The 19,465-nt window shown below is 47.0% G+C and overlaps 1 protein-coding gene and 1 long non-coding RNA gene across 2 annotated transcripts; one reads left to right on the forward strand and one right to left on the reverse strand.

Moving 5' to 3' along the window:
• Positions 1-5,447: 5,447 nt before the first annotated feature.
• LOC139363462 (uncharacterized) lies at positions 5,448-15,351 on the reverse strand. Its single transcript, XR_011623885.1, has 2 exons — positions 15,250-15,351; positions 5,448-5,671 (listed from the first exon to the last, which is right to left on the reverse strand). It is a non-coding gene; the product is annotated as an uncharacterized lncRNA (long non-coding RNA).
• Positions 14,196-17,880, forward strand: LOC105469851 (patr class I histocompatibility antigen, A-126 alpha chain). Its single transcript, XM_011721392.3, is given in 11 exon segments — positions 14,196-14,445; positions 14,447-14,592; positions 14,595-14,632; positions 14,634-14,700; positions 14,831-15,100; positions 15,344-15,619; positions 16,216-16,491; positions 16,594-16,710; positions 17,153-17,185; positions 17,328-17,374; positions 17,542-17,880. Coding segments are annotated over 11 exon segments (1,440 nt in total). The 5' UTR covers positions 14,196-14,407; the 3' UTR covers positions 17,674-17,880.
• Positions 17,881-19,465: the final 1,585 nt, after the last annotated feature.

Below are 19,465 nucleotides of genomic sequence, written 5' to 3' on the forward strand. Positions count from 1 at the left end.
AGCACCCGGAAAGTGGTGCTGGCTGTGTCTGAGAGCAGGACAGGAAAACCCACCCATGGAATAGGTGCCTAACCCTGTGAAGATGAACCTCTGGCCCTTCCAGGATGGAAGTTGCTAAATGTAGTCAACTTGTTACTTAGTGGCTAGCTAGTCAACTAAAGAAGCAGTGCCCCACTAGGGCATATCATGGGCCTCAAATGCCGATGAGTTGGACATTCAGAGGTGGCAGCAGCTGGATCTGCCTTGGTAGAGGGAAGTCAGTGCTGCTGGCCCCATACATAGCCTCATGTCTGCCACTGTGGTTGCTCCATTCATGCGCCCATCCTACCAGGCCTGGGCTCACCCATGGTGAAGGCAGCTAACTTCCATTTGTCTGTTTGCTTGTTCAGTGCCACTTTGGACTTGGGTGTTTTCTGTGGAGGTCAACGTGGGATTCGGGGTCAACATGGGATTCAAACTCAACCCGGGTGGACCATTTTCATTTCCTGATGAATGCTGTTGGGCCTGCGCAATTTATGACTTTGTGGGTCAGAAAGACACTTGGAATCACATCATTGCTTGATGTCCTGTGGTCAAGCATTCTATCTAATCAGGACAAGAAACACTGAAAGTTGCTTCTGACAGGGGCCATATGTCTCTGCTGTGGATGACTTGATCTTACTCCAGAATTGAGACCCTCCACTGTGACTCTCCCACTGGTACTTGGTTCAGCTCCATCCTGCATCTTTCCCTACCACTGGCACCACCAGCACCATGGGATCTGAGGGATGCTGGCTGCTTGCACCGTCACCTGGATCTGCTGCAGGGTCCTTCCCTGTGTAGGCCACACTTGAAGCTGGCCTCCTCCTATGTCACCTAGAGTGTAGGCCAAAGCAACTTACCTAGAGGTCGAATGTGGTGTCGTCAGAACTCAAAGAACCTCATCAGGCAGTGTGCTTTCTGCCTTCTGGTGAGGATGCAAGATGAAACAGTTTGTCTTTTACCTTGGAGGGGACACATCTGTAAGCTGGTAAACACTTGGCACTTCTTCAGCCAGAAAACATCACTTCAGTGGCCACTTTTTTTTTTTTTTTTGAGATGTAATTTCACTCTTGTTGCACACTCTGGACTGCATTACCACCACCTTGGCTCACTGCAAACTCTGCCTCTCGGGTTCAAATGGTTCTCCTGCCTCAGCCTCCCAAGTAGCTGGGATTATAGGCATGTGCCACCACACCCAGATAATTTTCTATTTTTAGCAGAAACAGGGTTTCTCCATGTTGGTCAGGCAGGTCTCCAACTCCCGACTTCAGGTGGTCCACCCACCTTGGCCACCCAACGTGCTGGGATTACAGGCATGAGCCACTGCTCTCGGCCGAGTGGCCACTCTTGAAGCTCTGTAAAGTTTATCTTCACATTCTTGATTGCATGTGTTTTGCCAAGGACTACAGTGCACCTCTTACCTGCTGCTCAACCACCCCAGTCAACAGGAAGTTGTCAATAAAATGAGCTGATTTAATATCCTATATCCAGTGTGGCTAGTACAGTCTTAAGACTATGCTACAGAGGGCAGGGGAGTTACAATAGCCCTGAGACAAACTATAAATAGATGTTTTGTGGATCCCACATGAATGTGAATCACTCCATATCCACTTTCTAATTGAAGTGGAAGGGAACACACTCACCAGATCCACAGCTACATGCTGTGTGCCCGAATCTTTATTAATCTGTTCTATCAGTGATATTCAGACAACATAAAAGTTGCAATTATAACTCCTACTTGGCCATACCTGGAGTAATTTCATTCATTCTTTAGACCTCATCAGGCTTCCTCGGGGACAGGTTGCTGAATTACATAGACACAATAGACAGCCTCAACACCACCCCTCATCCTTCAGCTCTCTATTGGTGGTGCAACCCCCAAAATACTTGCAATGTCTTCCACAAGACCTGGGTCATGCTATGATTTTTGATTTGGCCAGATGGGGGCAGTGTCAGTTTCCCTTGGGCTTTCAGCACAATGACAGCCCTTACTCTATAGACTAGGGACCCAGTGTGGGGGTGACTCCACCTAACAGTGCGTCAGTGTCAATTATGCACTCAGGGAATTGGAAGATAATGAGGGCTGAGTCTATGGATCCAGTGGTCCCATGGTAGGCCATAATGTGTCCAGGTTTACTCCCTGGCCTCCGTAAGCTGTGATGAGAGACATGATGGTGCTGTGGGCATCTGGGCATCAATGTCAGCTCACACCTAGTCTTAATAATTCCCCCAGTTCTGCCCGTTTCCTTTCCCCAGTGTACAGTCTCCTGTGTAAATTACTATAGGTTCCTCTGCCGAATGACTGAGGGAATTGTCCCAGCATATACTTCCGTGGGGCTGCAGGGTCTTTTTCCTAGGGATATGGACTCCTCCATTGTCACTGAGATCTGAATCTGAATCTTGTGGACTCCTCCTCTGTCACTGAGATCTGAATCTGAATCTTGGGTGAGGTCTAGCCATTGAGGATGGGATCGTGACTTTGTACTGGGTCAAACACCTTCACCCTCCTGCTCCTCAGTTCTTTCTTTCTTATCATAGATATCAAGCAGCACCCTTGTTGACAACCTGTCCTAACCTTGGGACATCACCCTCTATTAACCTTCCCCACACTACCTGCAGCTTGAGTCCTCTTGGCTGCTCCTCTGAAGTTGCCATAGTAACCGTGCCCTCTGGCTTTTGCAGGTCACTGTCACCACTTGGTCTCTGTCTCTTCAGGGCCACACTCTTCTCAAGGATATTAATAAATGCAACTCTGAGACCATCTTTACTACCATATCCCCAGCCTGCAGAGGACAACACCCAGACACTTCTTAATGATGCAGTTCCCTCTCACCATCACGTTCCTGAGGCTCTGGTGGAAAGTGTGTCCTCTGGGCCCTTTTGTAGAGCATAGTCCTGGTGGGCCTTCCCCATGCCCACTTTCCTCAGCCTCGTTATTCCATCACCTACATGTTCCAGAGCAACTAAGACATGTCTACCTTGTTGAGAGCTGGGCATCTTTTTTTCCAGTTTATATGGATTCACCCCAGCAGTGGAATAACCTCCATTTGTCAAAGTCCTGGGGTGTTTGATAAACCCGTGCCCTGAGAAAGTGCCTCCAAGCCAAATGATTTTTATTCATTCAGACTGAAATTCTGGTTCCTTAATCAAAGGCCCTCAAATTCCAATCCCAGAAGTGGTCCCCAGCCTCCTATGGGGACGTGCTAGCTAGTTCCTGCAAAACTCCTAAGTGGGATTCCCATGGCATCATAGGGATGAGGATTCTGTAGCATCTTCCAGTATAAGAAGTGGGAACCATTACTAGAAAAGGGTGAGCTTCCTCTGCATGCCCCGAAGATCCTAGACAGCCCCCATCGCATAATCCTATTCCAGTTTGCAGAATCTCAGGTTTCCCCACCAGGGCCCTGACTTTCCTGTAACAGGCCTGCCTTGGCTGACTGTCAAACATCTCTGGAGCACTGTGGCCCTCATAATGACGTTTTCAGCTACCATTCCACACTATCTGCCCTTCTGTTACAGGAGATAAAGACCTCTCCATGAGATACTGCAGAGGCTGTCACATGTAGCCAGTGACAGCTGTTAACATTCCGCAGATTCTCATGATCCTTTCATAGGGCAACAATGCAGCCGAGCAGTAACCAGCCAACTCCCCTGTCTTTGTAGGTTTCCCCCAACCCCATCCTTATTGTACAGGGCATTCTATCACCACACCTGCCATAGCACCCTCTAACCAGGGCATCTTCTCAGCTCAGCACTGGTGAGACCCACAGCAGCTCAGCTGCACCTTGTGCCATGGAGTTTCTGTGTCCCCCACCAACCCGGGTGGCATCCTCTTGGCCTGCCTGGCAGTGGGAAAGCTTATTTCAGATTCTCATTTTTGCCTGTTTCATGGATCAGCCTTCATGCCACTTGTGTTAGTTAGGGTGCCCTTAGGAGCAGATCCCAATACAGTGGTAAACGTGTAAGGTTTTATTAGGGCAAATACTTGTGAGAGAAATTCATGAGAGAGACAGAAAATGCTGGGAAAGCCATCAGACCACAAAGCAACTCTGAGCCCCAGTGATGTAGAGAGTTCAGGAAGGTCAGGTGGAAGCATCCTAGACTCCATGCAGGCTAAGGGAAGTTCAGTAAGGGTGGCAGGGAGCCCTGGAGTTTCAGGCAGCCTTCAGAGAAGAAATGTTTCTGCCTTAGTTTCTGCCCTGCTTTCCTCAATCATTGACTGGAAAAGACAGGGGGCAGGTGTGGTCTCAGAGCAAATGTGGCAATAGGTTTCAGGATTCAAAAGTTGGGGCCATCACCAATTCTGCTTCCTCTAGCTGAGGGGCTGGGATGTGCATTCTCACGACTGCCACAGTGATCCAGTGGGGAGAGAGGAAAAAGGTTGATGATAAAGAGAAAAAAAAGTTCTTAATGGATGAACTGACACCTTTAAGTGGATGAGAAAGGATGACGTTTGGGGCACCAGAAGAGGGACTGGCTCTTTCTGGGAGCAGGATGGTTAACCCACAACAGTCCCCCATGTGGTAAAATGCCTGACATGTGATGCAGCCGCAAATGCATGAGCAGACAGTGGTGGAATCTGGGAAGTTGTCTTCTAATGTGTTCAGTTTTCTCAGTGAGGTAGGAACCAAGGTCATCAGCCGATGTAAGAATGGGGAAGGAGGGTTGGATATGTGAGCACACAGATAAGGTGTGTAAGAGTCACCCAGGCCCGGAGGAGGCTGGGGGTAAGCCATGCAGGGAGAGGGTGATTGCTGGCCATGGTGGGGGATCCCCATGAGGTCTGGGTCGTGAAGGTACAGAGAGCAGTCAGTGTGCTGTGTGTTGCTCTCCTGCAGCTCAGGGAGCAGGTGCAGTGTGGGCAGAGGTAGAATCCACCAGCTGTGTAGTTTTGCCAGGTGAGTGTGACAACTCAAGGGAGAGGCAAGGGAGGGATAGAAATTATTTACCATAGAATTCAAAACGGGTAAGGAGGGAGGAGAGGACACCAAGGGTGAGTAACAGGGAGTAGATGGCAGGATCACTAGATTGGGAATCTCAGTGGGGTGGAAGGATTGTTGGAATTGATGTACTGCAGAACGGACTTCAAGCCTGGAATGCAGGCACATAGACAATGAGTAGTCACTGATATTATATCACAGCATATGAAAAAAATGATAGTATCTGTGTCCTCAGAGCCTGTGGCCACCTTGCATGGGATGAGTGGAAAGATGGCCAGAAGGGGGGAAGTCCGAGATTGAGAGCATGGAAGGGTTGGGGTTCTTGGGCATGATGAGGCCTAGGGGATGACAAGGGCACAAGATTCAGGCAGAGAGAGGAGAACGTCAAGGAAGAGAGGAGTTCCAGGATCTGAGAGGCCAGGGAGAGAGGGCATCTTCTGTGCTATATGGGTGTCTATTGCTGCCATAAAATTACCACAAACCAAGTGGCTTTAAACAGCACCTAATTATCATGTCACAGTCGTGTCGGTTGCAAGTCCACACAGTCTCACAGGGCTAATATCAACGTACGGGCAGGTCTGCGTTCTTTCCTTGAGACTCTGGGGAAGAATCCACTTCCAAGCTCATTCAGGTTCTTGTCTGAATTCACTTCCTTGCAGATAGAACAGAGGTTTCCACTTCCTTGTTAAGAGCCAACCTTAGAGGGTATCCTTAAAGAAGACAAAAGACAGCCCACTGAACTACACATGACAGTTGTCACCAGAGAAGTTTGGACAGTGTGTGCCCAGAGACCACCTGGTAAGAAGAGGATTCTGCTCCTCTCCAGGCCCAGGTAATAGACCCTCATTCCCAGGAGGAGGCATGGCTACTTTCACACAATGAGGGCAGAAGTTTATGTGGAAACCAGACATCCACCTGGGGCCTTCTGGTTCCCTTTGCCTCTTTTTAAGTGTGAGCAGAATCATCCAGCAATTCAGCCCAAGATGACTTGATTTCAAAGGGCCCAGACCGGTCAGGGCAGAAGGTTTGAGTCACACTCCTGGGTCATCTCCCAAGGCCCTGCTCCTGTGCTCTGACACCCTCAGTAGCATTGGTGCTGAGGCTCTGCTTCCCATGGGCTGTTCCCAACCAGTGACGGGTCATACCAGTGACACTAAGGCAGGACATTCCTGGGAGACAGGGGAGTCCTCTGATGACCAACTGTACCTCGAGGACTCCTCTATGGCCTTGCTTAACTCTCCTTAGATTGCCTGTGGTCTAGGACATGTCCAGGAGACCTTCTCTCCTTCTGTCCATCACGGGGGGATCACACTCGCATCTTGGTCTGTCGCCTTTCTCAGGGTAACCTGTCTCCCTCACTATATCTTCTGACAGGTGTGTCCCCTATAAAATGCTGTAACTTTAATCCCATGATGGAATTTGCTTTTTGGAGTATCTGGACTGCAAAATCATTTTCATCTGTACACCACTGTACTCTTACTTATTCCAATTTGTAAAATCCTTTTGCTTATTCAACTGCTTCTATCTGCATTGGCACCATTTTGCTGGTATTTGTGTTATGCTTTTGAGTTTGTCAATGTTCATGGCTTTAAGTAAACTTGGGGGTAGTTGGTTACACAGCAACGGATAACTCATGAAGCCCTCTTATATGTCCATTATTCCATAGAGGTTAACTACATCTATTTTATTTCCTCCCATTTTGATAATATTAGCCATACATAGGATTTCTAGTTTCTCATCACCTATTCTTTTCTTTATTTTAGTTTCTTTTCTCCTTTGCTCCTTCCCTTTTTCCTTCCTTCTGTCCCTCCCTCCCTCTTTTTCTTCTCTATTTCCATTCAACCTCTCACCCTCCCTCCTTCTCACCCCCCTTTCCTTCCCTTTCCCCTTCCTTCTTTTCTTCTTTCACTTTTCCTTCCATTCCTCCTTCTTTCCCTCCTTTCCTCCATTTTTTTCCTTTTTCTTAAGAAATTTTCCTAAATATAAAAAAACCCTGTGTGATTGTGCTATAAGTAAGCATTTTCTGAATCTATATGCCAAAAGTATAATGCCACGGAATATAAGAAACAAGTAAACAACAGGAAGTTATTAACAGAGTCTGAATGAAAATGCCTGCTGTAATTCTACTGCTAAGACAGTGACTTTTAACTCAATTCCTTCGACGCAGTGTTTTCAGAACACATCATCAAGTGTTACACATTTATTGTAAAAGTTTAAATAGCCACAATCACTTTGGAAATCATATTATCATTATCTAGTATGATTAAAGTCCATACAACGTATCATCCAACCAACCTATCCCTAATCATCCACTCTGGGGGGCTTTCTTACCTATGTGCACAGGAGACAGGCACATTAATGTATATGGCAAATAGTGGAATCAGCCACATATACATCAATAGGAAAGTAGCGAAATTGTGGTATAACCATAAAATGTAAACCTTCAGCAGTAAAAATGAGTGAATGACAGTCTCCCACACCACAGATAACTCCTATATGTCATGTGCATCATGGGAAAATAAAGGCAGTAGGAATTTGCTTTACAGGAAGCTTAAAAACCAGCAAAACTAACTGATACTTGCCTTGGGCATATATACACACACACACACACACACACACACACACACACACACATATATATACACACACACACATATATATATACACACACACACTTATTGCACAAATCTTTAAAGAAATACAAAAGAATAAAAATCACAGGTTCAGGATGGAGTCTCCTTCTGGGGAAGTGAATGGGCAGCAGCCCGGGGGAGCTTTACTGGTTCTGTGTTTTACACCAGTGCTGGGCACCCTGGTAGTTACTTGATTGTAATTCCTAAACAGAGTTTTCCAAATTAAAATAGACCTGTTTTTTATAGAAATGAAAGAGAAAAGAATTTCAAAGTTCACTACAAGGATCCTTAACAAGAACTACTTACATTTGAAGAAAACCACAGAGAACTGCAAGGAGCCACGTGACAGAGAGGACCAGGATGCCATGAAAATGGCCTTGGCTACAAATAGGCCATTTGATCCTTGGCTCACTGTCATCTCTCCAGGTTTTCAATTATACAATGTTTAATTTGCTGTGCAAGGTAATTCCACCTTGCAAAGGATCCGATGTTACATTTTACCACACATAAAACTGAATTAAATTTTACGGAATTGGAAATGCACATCATTCATCAAAACAAATGAAACAAGAAAAGAGTAGGAAGGAATACCCAGTGATGGAATAGCAAATATGAATGGAAAACAGAATAAGACTGCTAAAAATAAAAAAAATTTGGAAGCACGTAATAGAGTGCTATATGGAATCATAGTGGTGTCCAAATCACTTCTATCACATCTCATTGAATACCACAACAAAAGATGTTAAGTTTATTATAGAATGCCCACCAAATAGCCAGTTTTTGAGGGAAAAAAAACTTGTTTTTCAATTCAAGCTAACCATTTCAGGCTACGGCATCAAACCAAAGTTATTGGCATCGTGTTAAGCTACATGGGCTGAATAAAGTATGAGATTCACGTTTTTGTAAGTGAAAAGCGATTTGATTAGGCCATTTTCTTCTCAGTGAATGCAACTTTATTAGAGAAGTAAAGAAACAAAAGAACAGCTACTCCCTAGAGCAGAGGTTTTTTGTTTGTTTGTTTGTTTTTTGTTTTTTTTTAAGTGCAGGCAAATGTTTAGTGAAGATGATATTTCAATAAGAAAATTGGTGCTTGGGGCATATTTCCAGTAACTTTGAGACATCTTAGACAAAAAGAAGACTTATTTGCAAGGTGTTAGTTTTAAGGGACTGAAGTCTTGGAACTATTTGATCTAGTTACTCTATGTTCTCAACTGTGTTAACTCATTGAAGAGAACATTGTTATTTAATAACAATGGTATTGGCAGGAAAAACTGAGATACTGTTGTATCTCCTTACACTGTCTCCAACTGTGTTTCCCTCAGCACCCAAAGCTCTGTGATGTCTCAAACTTTTAATCATGAATTTAAAAAGAGAAGCTTATCATGGAATTAGAAAAAAACTATTTTAAAATTCATGTGGATCCAAAAAGAGCTTGTAGAGCCAGAAGAATCCTGAGCAAAAAGAAAAAGCTGGAGGCATCAGGCTACCCGACTTAAAACTACACTACAAGGTTACAAAAACAGGCACATAAACCAATGGGACAGAATAGAGAACTCAGAAAAGAGACTGCACATCTACAACCATTTGATCTTCAACAAACCTGACAAAAACAAGCAATGGGGAAAGGATTCCCTATTTAATAAATGATGTTGGGAGAACTGGCTAGCCATATGCAGAAAATTGAAACTGGACCCCCTCCTTACATTTTACACAAAAGTTAACTCAAGATGGATTAAAGACTTAAACGTAAAATCCAAAACTAGAAAAACCCTGGAAGAAAATCTAGGCAATACCATTCCAGACATAGGGATGGCCAAAGATTTTATGATGAAATCGCCAAAAGCATCTGCCACAAAAGCAAAACTTGACAAATGGGATCTAATTAAACAAAAGAACTTCTGCACAGCAAAAAAAACTATCATCAGAGCAAACAGACATCCTATGGATGGGAGAAAATTTGTGCAATCTACTCATCTGACAAAGTTCTAATATTCAGAATCTACAAAGAACTTAAGCAAATTTACACGAAAAAAACAACTTCATTAAAAAGTGGACAAAGGACCTGAACAGACACTTCTCAGAAGCAGACACACATATGCCCAACAAAAATATGAAAAAAAAGTTAACATCACGGATCATTACAGAAATGCAAATCAAAACCACAAATGAGATACCATCTCATGCCAGTCAGAATGGCAATTATTAAAAAGTCAAGAAACAACAGATGCTGGCGAGGTTGCGGAGAAACAGGAATGCTTTTACACTGTTAGAGGAAAATAAATCGGTTAATCCATTGTGGAAGACAGTGTGGCAATTCCTCAAAGATTTAGAACCAGAAACACCATTTGAGCCAGCAATCCCAATACAGGATATATACCCAGAGGAATATAAATCATTCTATTATAAAGATATATGCATGTTTACACTCATTGCAGCACTATTCACAGTGGAATAGTGAAGAGTGAATAGTCTTCAGTGAAGACATGGAATCAACCCAAATGTCCATCAATGATGGACTGGATAAAGAAAATATGGTACATATACACCATGGAATATTATGCAGCCATAAAAAGGAATGAGATCAAGTCCTCTTCAAGGATATGGATGAGCTGGAAGCCATTATCCTCAGCAAACTCACACAGGAACAGAAAACCAAACAACACATGTTCTCTTTCATAATTGGGAACTAAGCAATGAGAACACATGGACACAGCAAGAGGAACAACACACACTGCCGCCTGTTGGGAGAGGGCAGTGATTAGGAGGATCATTAGCAAAAACAGCTAATGCATGCCAGGGTTAATGCCTAGGTGATGAGTTGATAGGTGCAGCAAACCACCATGGCACATGTTTACCTATGTAACCAACCTGCACATCCTGCACAGGTACGCTGGAACTTAAAATAAAATTAAATTAAAAGACAAGCTTAAAGAGTTAATGAAAAATAATTAGATAATAGAAGTCTTTGATTTTGAAAAACCAGAAACAATAGTTTTAATTTTGCTTTTAACATATATTCAAATCGTTTGATACTGTTCCCTTCCAGAGGTGCAGCTTAATTCCCCCTCTTGAGTGTGGCTTGGACTTAATGAGGCACTTCTGATATGGACTGGCTCTGTGTTCCCACCCAAATCTCATCTTGAATTGTCATTTGAATTATAATCCCTATCTGTTGGGGGAGGGACCACATGGGAGGTGACTGGATCATGGGGACAGTTCCCCCATGCTGTTCTCATGATACTGAGGGAATTCTCATTAGATGTGATGGTTCTATAACGGGCATTTTCCTGCTTCATTCCGCATTTCTCTCTCCTGCCACCATGTGAAGAAGGACATGTTTGCTTCCACTTCTGCCATGACTCTAAGTTTCCTGGGGCAGGCTCCTCAGCAATGCAGAACTGTGAGTCAGTTAAACCTCTTTCCTTTATAAATCACCCAATCTCAGGCATTTCTTTATAGCAGTGTGAGAATGGACTAATACAACTTCTAACTTATAGAATAATGCTGACATAACAGTTTGTGACGTTGGGTGTAGAACATAAAACTCACTGCAGCCTCCACCTTCTCTCTCTCTCTGTCTCTGGGATCATGAGCTCTGGGGGAATCCAGCTGCTGTGCCATAAGCAGCCCTGCAGGAAGGTCCATGTGACTGAGAACTGAGACCTTCTGGGACTAGATAACAAGGAACCAGGCCTTTTCCAACAGCCATGTGACTGATCCATCTTTCTTGTGAATCCTCAGCCCCAGTGAAGTCCTCAGATGATGCAGCCCTTGACTGACAATTGGACTGCAATCTTGTGAGAGGTCCTGAGCCAGAAGCACTCAGGGAAACCTCTCCTGGATTCCTAACCATTGGAAACTGTGGGAGATGATGAATATTTGTTGTTTTGAGCTAAGTGTTACATAATTTGTTACTCAATCGTAAATAAATAATACATTTTCACAAGAGAGGATGTATTATTACATGTTAAATTGCATTTGCTCCAAATGTATCATTATTATCATTATTATTTTTGAGACAAGATCTCACTCTGTAACCCAGGCTGGAGTGCGGTGGCATCATCACCATGCACTGCAGTGTCGACCTCCTGGGCTCAAGGGACTCTCTGATCTCAGCCTCCTGAGTAGCTGGGACTACAGGCATGAACCACCATGCCTCACTAATTTTCTAATATTTCTGTAGAGATGGGGGTTTTGCCCAGGCTGATCTTGAACTTCTGGAGTCAACAAATCTGCCTTCCTCTGCCTTCCACAGTGCTAGGATAGCAGGCGTGAGCCACCACATATGGCCTAAAGTAATTATAAGATATTAAACATGTAATTTAGTTTTAAAAGGTAAGGAGAATTTCCATGGCCAAAGAGGATGTAGTTTAATATCGTTCAAAATGATCACTTTACTTGAACTTCAATTTCCTACTGTGTCGCAATTAAACAGAAAAGGAAGATCCAGCCCTTGCTGGGCTGTTTCTATGATGGCCCCAACAGCCAGCTCCTGGTCATTCACCTTCCCCCAGTGATTCAACCAACTCTATGTAGGTGCTGCAGTGAAGGGATTTAGCAGATATAATTAAGGGGCTCAATTAGTTGACTTTAGGCTGGGTTTCTCCTGCTTGGACTGTTCTAATCAGGTGAGCCCTTGAAAGGACTGGGTTCTTCCTGAGCATAGAGAAACACAGTGTGAGAAGGATTCAGCATGAGGGGTTTCCTCCACCGTGGGCTTTGAAAATGAAGAGGCTATGGGTCAGGTGCGGTGGTTCACGCCTGTAATCCCAGTACTTTGGGAGGCTGAGGCAGGCAGATCAAGAGGTCAGGAGATCGAGACCATCCTGAATAACACGGTGAAACCCTGTCTCTACTAAAAATACAAAAAAAAAAAAAAAAAAAAAAATTAGCCGAGCGTAGTGGCGGGCGCCTGTAGTCTCAGCTACTTGGGAGGGTGAGACAGGAGAATGGTGTGAACCAGGGAGGTGGAGCTTGCAGTGAGCTGAGATTGCACCACTGCACTCCAGCCTGGGCTACAGAGCAAGACTCTGCCAAAAAAAAAAAAAAAAAAAAAAAAAAAGATGGGGGCTGTGTAGGAAAGAACACTGGTGAACACCAGGAATTGAGCGCAGCCCTTCACGTTCTCTACATTGACAACCAGCAATGAACAGGGACTTTAGTCTTACAACTGTAAGAAACTGCATTCTGCCACCTCTCTATAAACCTGAAGGAGGATTCAAAATGAAAACACAGCTTTTGGAAGCCCAGAACAGAGATTCTATCCACATCTTGCCCAGATTTCTGACCAAGGAACTAGAAGTAGATAAATGGGTGTTGTTTTGCCAGGGGTGGTAGTGCATGGATGAATTGATGAATTGATATGCACACTAGTTACATAAAATAAAATCTTTCTGAGCTTTTTCAGTGTTTTACACTTCATAATTATCTGGGATGCATTTAATACACTCATATTTCATTCATTAAGTCAATAAAAATTAATTTAGTGCCTATGATGAACCAGGTATCCCTTCCTATGCTCACCTGCCTGACACTCCAGAAGTTTCACAAGACCGAGGTGGAGACACCAGAGTGTTTTAGGTGGAGAAATGACACACTCTGACTGACAGGAGCAGGACCACTGTGAAGACAACAGTCACGTAGCAGGTCATGGGACAGTGCTAGTGTCACAATTCACAAGTGACAGTGTGGTGGGGACTAAAGGGAGAGGAGGGTTCGAAGGATGAGAGGGACTGAAGGAAGGGCTGGAGAAGCAGGCGCTGACGAAAAGGACCAGAGGAAAGAATTCGAAAACAGCAGAATTCTTAGGTTTCAATACATTGTTTTATGGATTTTAATATATCCATCTACAGAGCCTAGCAGGGTGTCCTTGGCAGTTGGCCTTTAATACCTTATGTGGGTCTGCCTAAAAACTAATTGCTTTTATGTTAATCAGGTTTTAAAAATACTAAGTGTTCCTATAAAATATACACAACACTTAGAAATGGATACTTCCTAAAAACAGGCAGTGCATGAGCACTGGTGAGGGGCATTGTGACTGCATTGAACAGTTGCAACTGTGAGGTGAATATTCTGTACTGTTTGCGGACATATAGTCTGCAAACTATAGGTCTCCTGGTTGCAACATATAGTAACACAGTGTGCTAGTTTATATTGAGGAAATATCCTGGACTCACACAGAAACTCAGAGCTATGGAATGATGGTAAATTTAAAATACGACAAGCGGGAGTCACAGATACATTGTTTGTGAAAGTGAAATTTAGGAGCTTTGTGAGTCCTGTTGTAACGCTTTTGGACACATTTATAAATCAAGGGGCCAAAGTCACATTTTTTACCGATTAGATTCCTGATCATTTGGGGGTTACCAAGATTCTACAACCCAATGTATTTAATAAACAAACAGCAAACTGATCTCTATTCTATCTCATGCACTCAGGCGCAACTTTTCCAGATTTAGAAAAAAAACAACAACGACCAAAAAAAAAAAAAAAAAAAAAAAGTCTCTATACCTTCATTCCCAGAGTAAGCTCACTCTCTGGCACCAAGCTCCGTGGGGTGAGTTTTCTTCTAGAAGAGTCCAAGGGGATAGATAAGGAGTGGGAGGCAGGGAGTCCAGTTCAGGGATGGAGATTCCGGGATGAAAAGCGAAGGGAGAGGGACGGGGCCCATGCCCAGGGGTTTCTCAGACAGCTCCTGGGCCAAGACTCAGGGAAACAGTGAGACAGAGCGCTTGGCACAGGAGGAGCGGGGTCAGGGCGAAGTCCCAGGGCCCCAGGTGTGGCTCTCAGGATCTCAGGCCCCGAAGGCGGTGTATGGATTGGTGAGTCCCAGCGTTGGGGATTCCCCATCTCCGCAGTTTCTCTTCTTCTGACAACCTGCGTCGTGTCCTTCTTCCGGAATACTCAGGACGCGGACCCCGTTCTCACTCCCATTGGGTGTCGGGTTTCTAGAGACGCCAATCAGCGTCACCGCGGTCCCGGTTCTAAAGTCTCCACTCACCACCAGGACTCAGATTCTCCGCAGACGCCGAGGATGGCGGTCATGGCGCCCCGAACCCTCCTCCTGGTGCTCTCAGGGGTACTGGCCCTGACCCAGACCCGGGCGGGTGAGTGCGGGGTCGCGAGGGAAACGGCCCCTGCGGGGAGGATGGAGGGGCCCGCCCAGCGGGGGCGCAGGACCCGGGGAGCCGCGCGGGGAGGAGGGTCGGGCGGGTCTCAGCCTCTCCTCGCCCCCAGGCTCGCACTCCATGAGGTATTTCTACACCTCCATGTCCCGGCCCGGCCGCGGACAGCCCCGCTTCATCGCCGTGGGCTACGTGGACGACACGCAGTTCGTGCGGTTCGACAGCGACGCCGAGAGTCCGAGGATGGAGCCGCGGGCGCCGTGGGTGGAGCAGGAGGGTCCAGAGTATTGGGACCGGGAGACACAGAACATGAAGACCGCGACACAGACCTACCGAGAGAACCTGCGGACCCTGCTCCGCTACTACAACCAGAGCGAGGCCGGTGAGTGACCCCGGCCCGGGGCGCAGGTCACGACCCCTCCACATCCCCCACGGACGGCCCGGGTGGCTCCGAGTCTCTGGGTCCCAGATCCACCCCGAAGCCGCGGGACCAGGGGACCCTTGACCCGGGAGAGCCCCAGGCGCCTTTACCCGATTTCCTTTTTAGTTTGGGCCAAAATCCCGGAGCGTTGGTCGGGGCGGGGCGAGGCTCGGTGGGCGGGGCTGACCGCGGGGGCGGGGCCAGGGTCTCACACCATCCAGAAGATGTACGGCTGCGACCTGGGGCCAGACGGGCGCCTCCTCCGCGGGTATGAACAGTTCGCCTACGACGGCAGGGATTACATCATCCTGAACGAGGACCTGCGCTCCTGGACGGCCGCGGACATGGCGGCTCAGAACACCCAGCGCAAGTGGGAGGCGGCGGGTGCGGCGGAGCAGCACAGAACCTACCTGGAGGGCGAGTGCCTGGAGTGGCTCCGCAGATACCTGGAGAACGGGAAGGAGACGCTGCAGCGCGCGGGTACCAGGGGCCACGGGGCGCCTCCCTGATCGCCTGTGGATCTCCCGGGCTGGCCTCCCACAAGGAGGGGAGACAAATGGGATCAACACTAGAATAGCGCCCTCCCTCTGGTCCTGAGGGAGAGGAATCCTCCTGGGTTTCCAGATCCTGTACCAGAGAGTGACTCTGAGGGTCCGCCCTGCTCTCTGACACAATTAAGGATAAAAGCTCTGAGGGAATGAAGGGAAGACGATCCCTCGAATACTGATCAGGGGTTCCCTTTGACACCGGCAGCAGCCTTGGGCCCCGTGACTTTTCCTCTCAGGCCCTGTTCTCTGCTTCACACTCAATGTGTGTGGGGGTCTGAGTCCAGCTCCTCTGAGTCCCTCAGCCTCCACTCAGGTCAGGAGCAGAAATCACTGTTCTCTCCTCAGGGAATAGAATTTTCCACGGAATAGGAGATCCTCACAGGTGCCTGTGTCCAGGATGGTGTCTGGGTTCTGTGCTCCCTTCCCCACCCCAGGTGTCCTGTTCATTCTCAAGATGGTCACATGCGTGCTGGTGGAGTGTCCCATGACAGATGCAAAATGACTGAATTTTCTGACTCTTCCCATCAGACCCCCCCAAGACAAATGTGACCCACCACCCCGTCTCTGACTACGAGGCCACCCTGAGGTGCTGGGCCCTGGGCTTCTACCCTGCGGAGATCACACTGACCTGGCAGCGGGATGGAGAGGAACAAACTGAGGACACAGAGCTCGTGGAGACCAGGCCTACAGGGGATGGAACCTTCCAGAAGTGGGCGGCTGTGGTGGTGCCTTCTGGAGAGGAGCAGAGATACACCTGTCATGTGCAACATGAGGGTCTGCCCAAGCCCCTCACCTTGAGATGGGGTAAAGAGGGAGATGGGGGTGTCATGTCTCTTAGAGAAAGCCGGAGCCTTTCTGGAGACCTTTAGCAGGATCGAGACCCCTCACCTTCCCCTCTTTTCCCAGAGCCATCTTCCCAGTCTACCATCCTCATCATAGGCATCATTGCTGGCCTGGTTCTCCTTGGAACTGTGGTCACTGGAGCTGTGGTTGCTGCTGTGATGTGGAGGAGGAAGAGCTCAGGTGAGGAAGGGGTGAGGAGTGGGGTCTGGGATTTCTTGTCTCACTGAGGGTTTCAAGCCCCAGATAGAAATGTACCCTGTCTGGTTACTGGGAAGCACCATCCACACTCATGGTCTGACCCAGCCTGGGCCCTGTGTGCCAGCACCTACTCTTTTGTAAAGCACCTGTTACAATGAAGGACAGATTTATCACCTTGATTATGGTGATGGGACCTGATCCCAGCAGTCACAAGTTACAAGGGAAGGTCCCTGCTGAGGACAGACCTCAGGAGGGCAATTGGTCCAGGACCCACACCTGCTTTCTGCATGTTTCCTGATCCTGTCCTGGGTCTGCAATCACACATTTCTGGAAACTTCTCTGGGGTCCAAGACTAGGAGATTCCTGTAGGACCTTATGGCCCTGACTCCTTTCTGATATCTCACAGGACATTTTCTTCTCATAGATAGATAAGGCGGGAGCTACTCTCAGGCTGCAAGTAAGTATGAAGGAGGCTGATCCCTGAGATCCTTGGGATATTGTGGTTGGGAGCCCATGGGGGAGCTCACTAACCCCACAGTTCCTCCTCTAGCCACATCTCCAGAGGGATCTGACCAGGTCCTGTTTTTGTTCTACTCCAGGCAGTGACAGTGCCCAAGGTTCTGATGTGTCTCTCACGGCTTTAAAGGTGAGACCCTGGGGGGCCTGATGTGTGGGGGGTGTTGGGGGAACAGTGGACGCAGCTGTGCTGTGGGGTTTCTTTGACTTGGATGTATTGAGCATGTGATGGGCTGTTTAAAGTGTCACTCCTCACTGTGACGGATGTGAATTTTTTCATAAATATGTTTTCTATAGTGTGAGACAGCTGCCTTGTGTGGGACTGCGAAGCAAGATTTGTTCATGTCTTCTCTTTGTGACTTGAAGAACCCTGACTTTCTTTCTGCAAAGGCACCTGAATGTGTCTGTGTTCCTGTAGGCATAATGTGAGGAGGTGGGGAGAACACCCCATCCCCGTGTCCACCATGAGCCTCTTCCCCACGCTGACCTGTGTTCCCTCCCCATTTATCTTTCCTGTTCCAGGGAGGTGGGGCTGGGATGTCTCTATCTCTGTCTCAACTTCATGGTGCACTGAGCTGTATCTTCTTCCTTCCCTATTACAATTAGAACCTGAGTATAAATTTACTTTTTCAAATTCTTGCCATGAGAGGTTGATGAGTTTATTAAAGGAGAAGATTCCTGACATTTGAGAGACAAAATAAATGGAAGACATGAGAACCTTCCAGAGTCCACGTGTTTCTTGTGCTGATTTGTTGCAGGGGAGGAGAGTAGATGGGGCTGTGCCCAGTTTGTGTTCCGGCCACCATGGGCTTTATGTGGTCACTGCTTGGCTGAGTCATCTTTGCTCCTATATTGTCCTTGGCCTTTCAGTAGAACCTTGTCCCACCAAGACCTGTGATCACAGGGAGTTGGATGTCACCTAGGGTGGTCCCTGCATACAAATCTCCTTGTGTTATCAAGAGATAAATTTTCAGACCTGTCCAGATCTTGCCCTCCTCCCAGGGCTCTTTCCTGGATTGTATTTTCCATCTTGTCTCCAATCGTTTTAAAGGAACCAGATTCTGAAATTTGCAGAGAGGATGGGTCCCCTAGTTTCTCATCACAGGTAACCTTCTGTTGGAGCTCCTCTTCTGCTGTCCTACTCTTCTTCCTGCCCTGAGTTGTAGTAATCCTAGCGCTGGCTCCAATCCAAACTCATGGATGTATAAAGCAGAGTCTAATTTAGATTCACATGTGGTTGGAAAATTGTACCCATAAAGCTAGGGTTATTGTTCCTGAAGAGAAAAATATGGTTGTGTGCTGCAGTGTGCAGGAGGGTTGGTGTGGGAGGAGGGGGAAGGAAGGGAGGACGCACAAGCAGCCCTGGTGAGAAAAGCACTGGCGTCATCGACGTCCATGTGAAATGATGTTGTTCTTTAGCTGCCACAAAACAGCATTTGCCCTGACGCTACATTAATAAAGATACTGCCTTTAGAATAGAGAGATGCTCTACAGTGATCATTCATTCCACTGACATTTGTTGTCTGCTAGAGATATGAGTGCTTTTGCATTTAGAAAGCATCATTAAAGTAAAAACAAAAATTTCTGGCGTTGTGGTACATACATTCTAGATACAAGCTTGTCCAACCCACGGCTCGTGGGCTGAATGTGGCCCAGGACAGTTTTGAGTGTGAGGAGTTTTTGCTTCTCTGTGGCGGACCTGAGACCTGGAGTGGGTGCACCCGCCTCCCTCAGGATCAGGAGTGAATGCTTTAGGAACCCTCCTTTGCAGTGACCTGCAAAAGATAGAGGGCACGGTTACTGTGAGAACCCAGAGTAGCAGCCCAGGGGGCTCGGCCCTCAAGGAGTTGTGGGGAAGGTTAATAAAAGGTGGTGTCCCAGGGTCAGAACAGATGGGCGGCCAGCGAGGGCACTGCTTCATATCTATGATGAGAATGCAAGAATTGAGGAGCAGGAGGCCGAGGGTGTTTGACCAAATGCAAAGTCGTGATCCCAGTCTCAATTCCTAGACTTCAGTCAAGCTTTAGATTCAGAATCCACAGTGGGGCTTAAGGAGGCCAGAAAATAAACCTGGACACACTATGGCCCACAGTGGGACCACTGGGTCCATTAACCCAGTCCTGGTTATCTCCCCATTCCCCACATGCATAATTGGCCTTCATGCACTGGCAACTTTGGTCACCCCCACACTGTGTCCCTAGTCTGGAGAGTAAGGGCTCTC

This window comes from Macaca nemestrina, chromosome 5, assembly GCF_043159975.1.
Source record: "Macaca nemestrina isolate mMacNem1 chromosome 5, mMacNem.hap1, whole genome shotgun sequence".
NCBI lineage: Eukaryota > Metazoa > Chordata > Mammalia > Primates > Cercopithecidae > Macaca > Macaca nemestrina.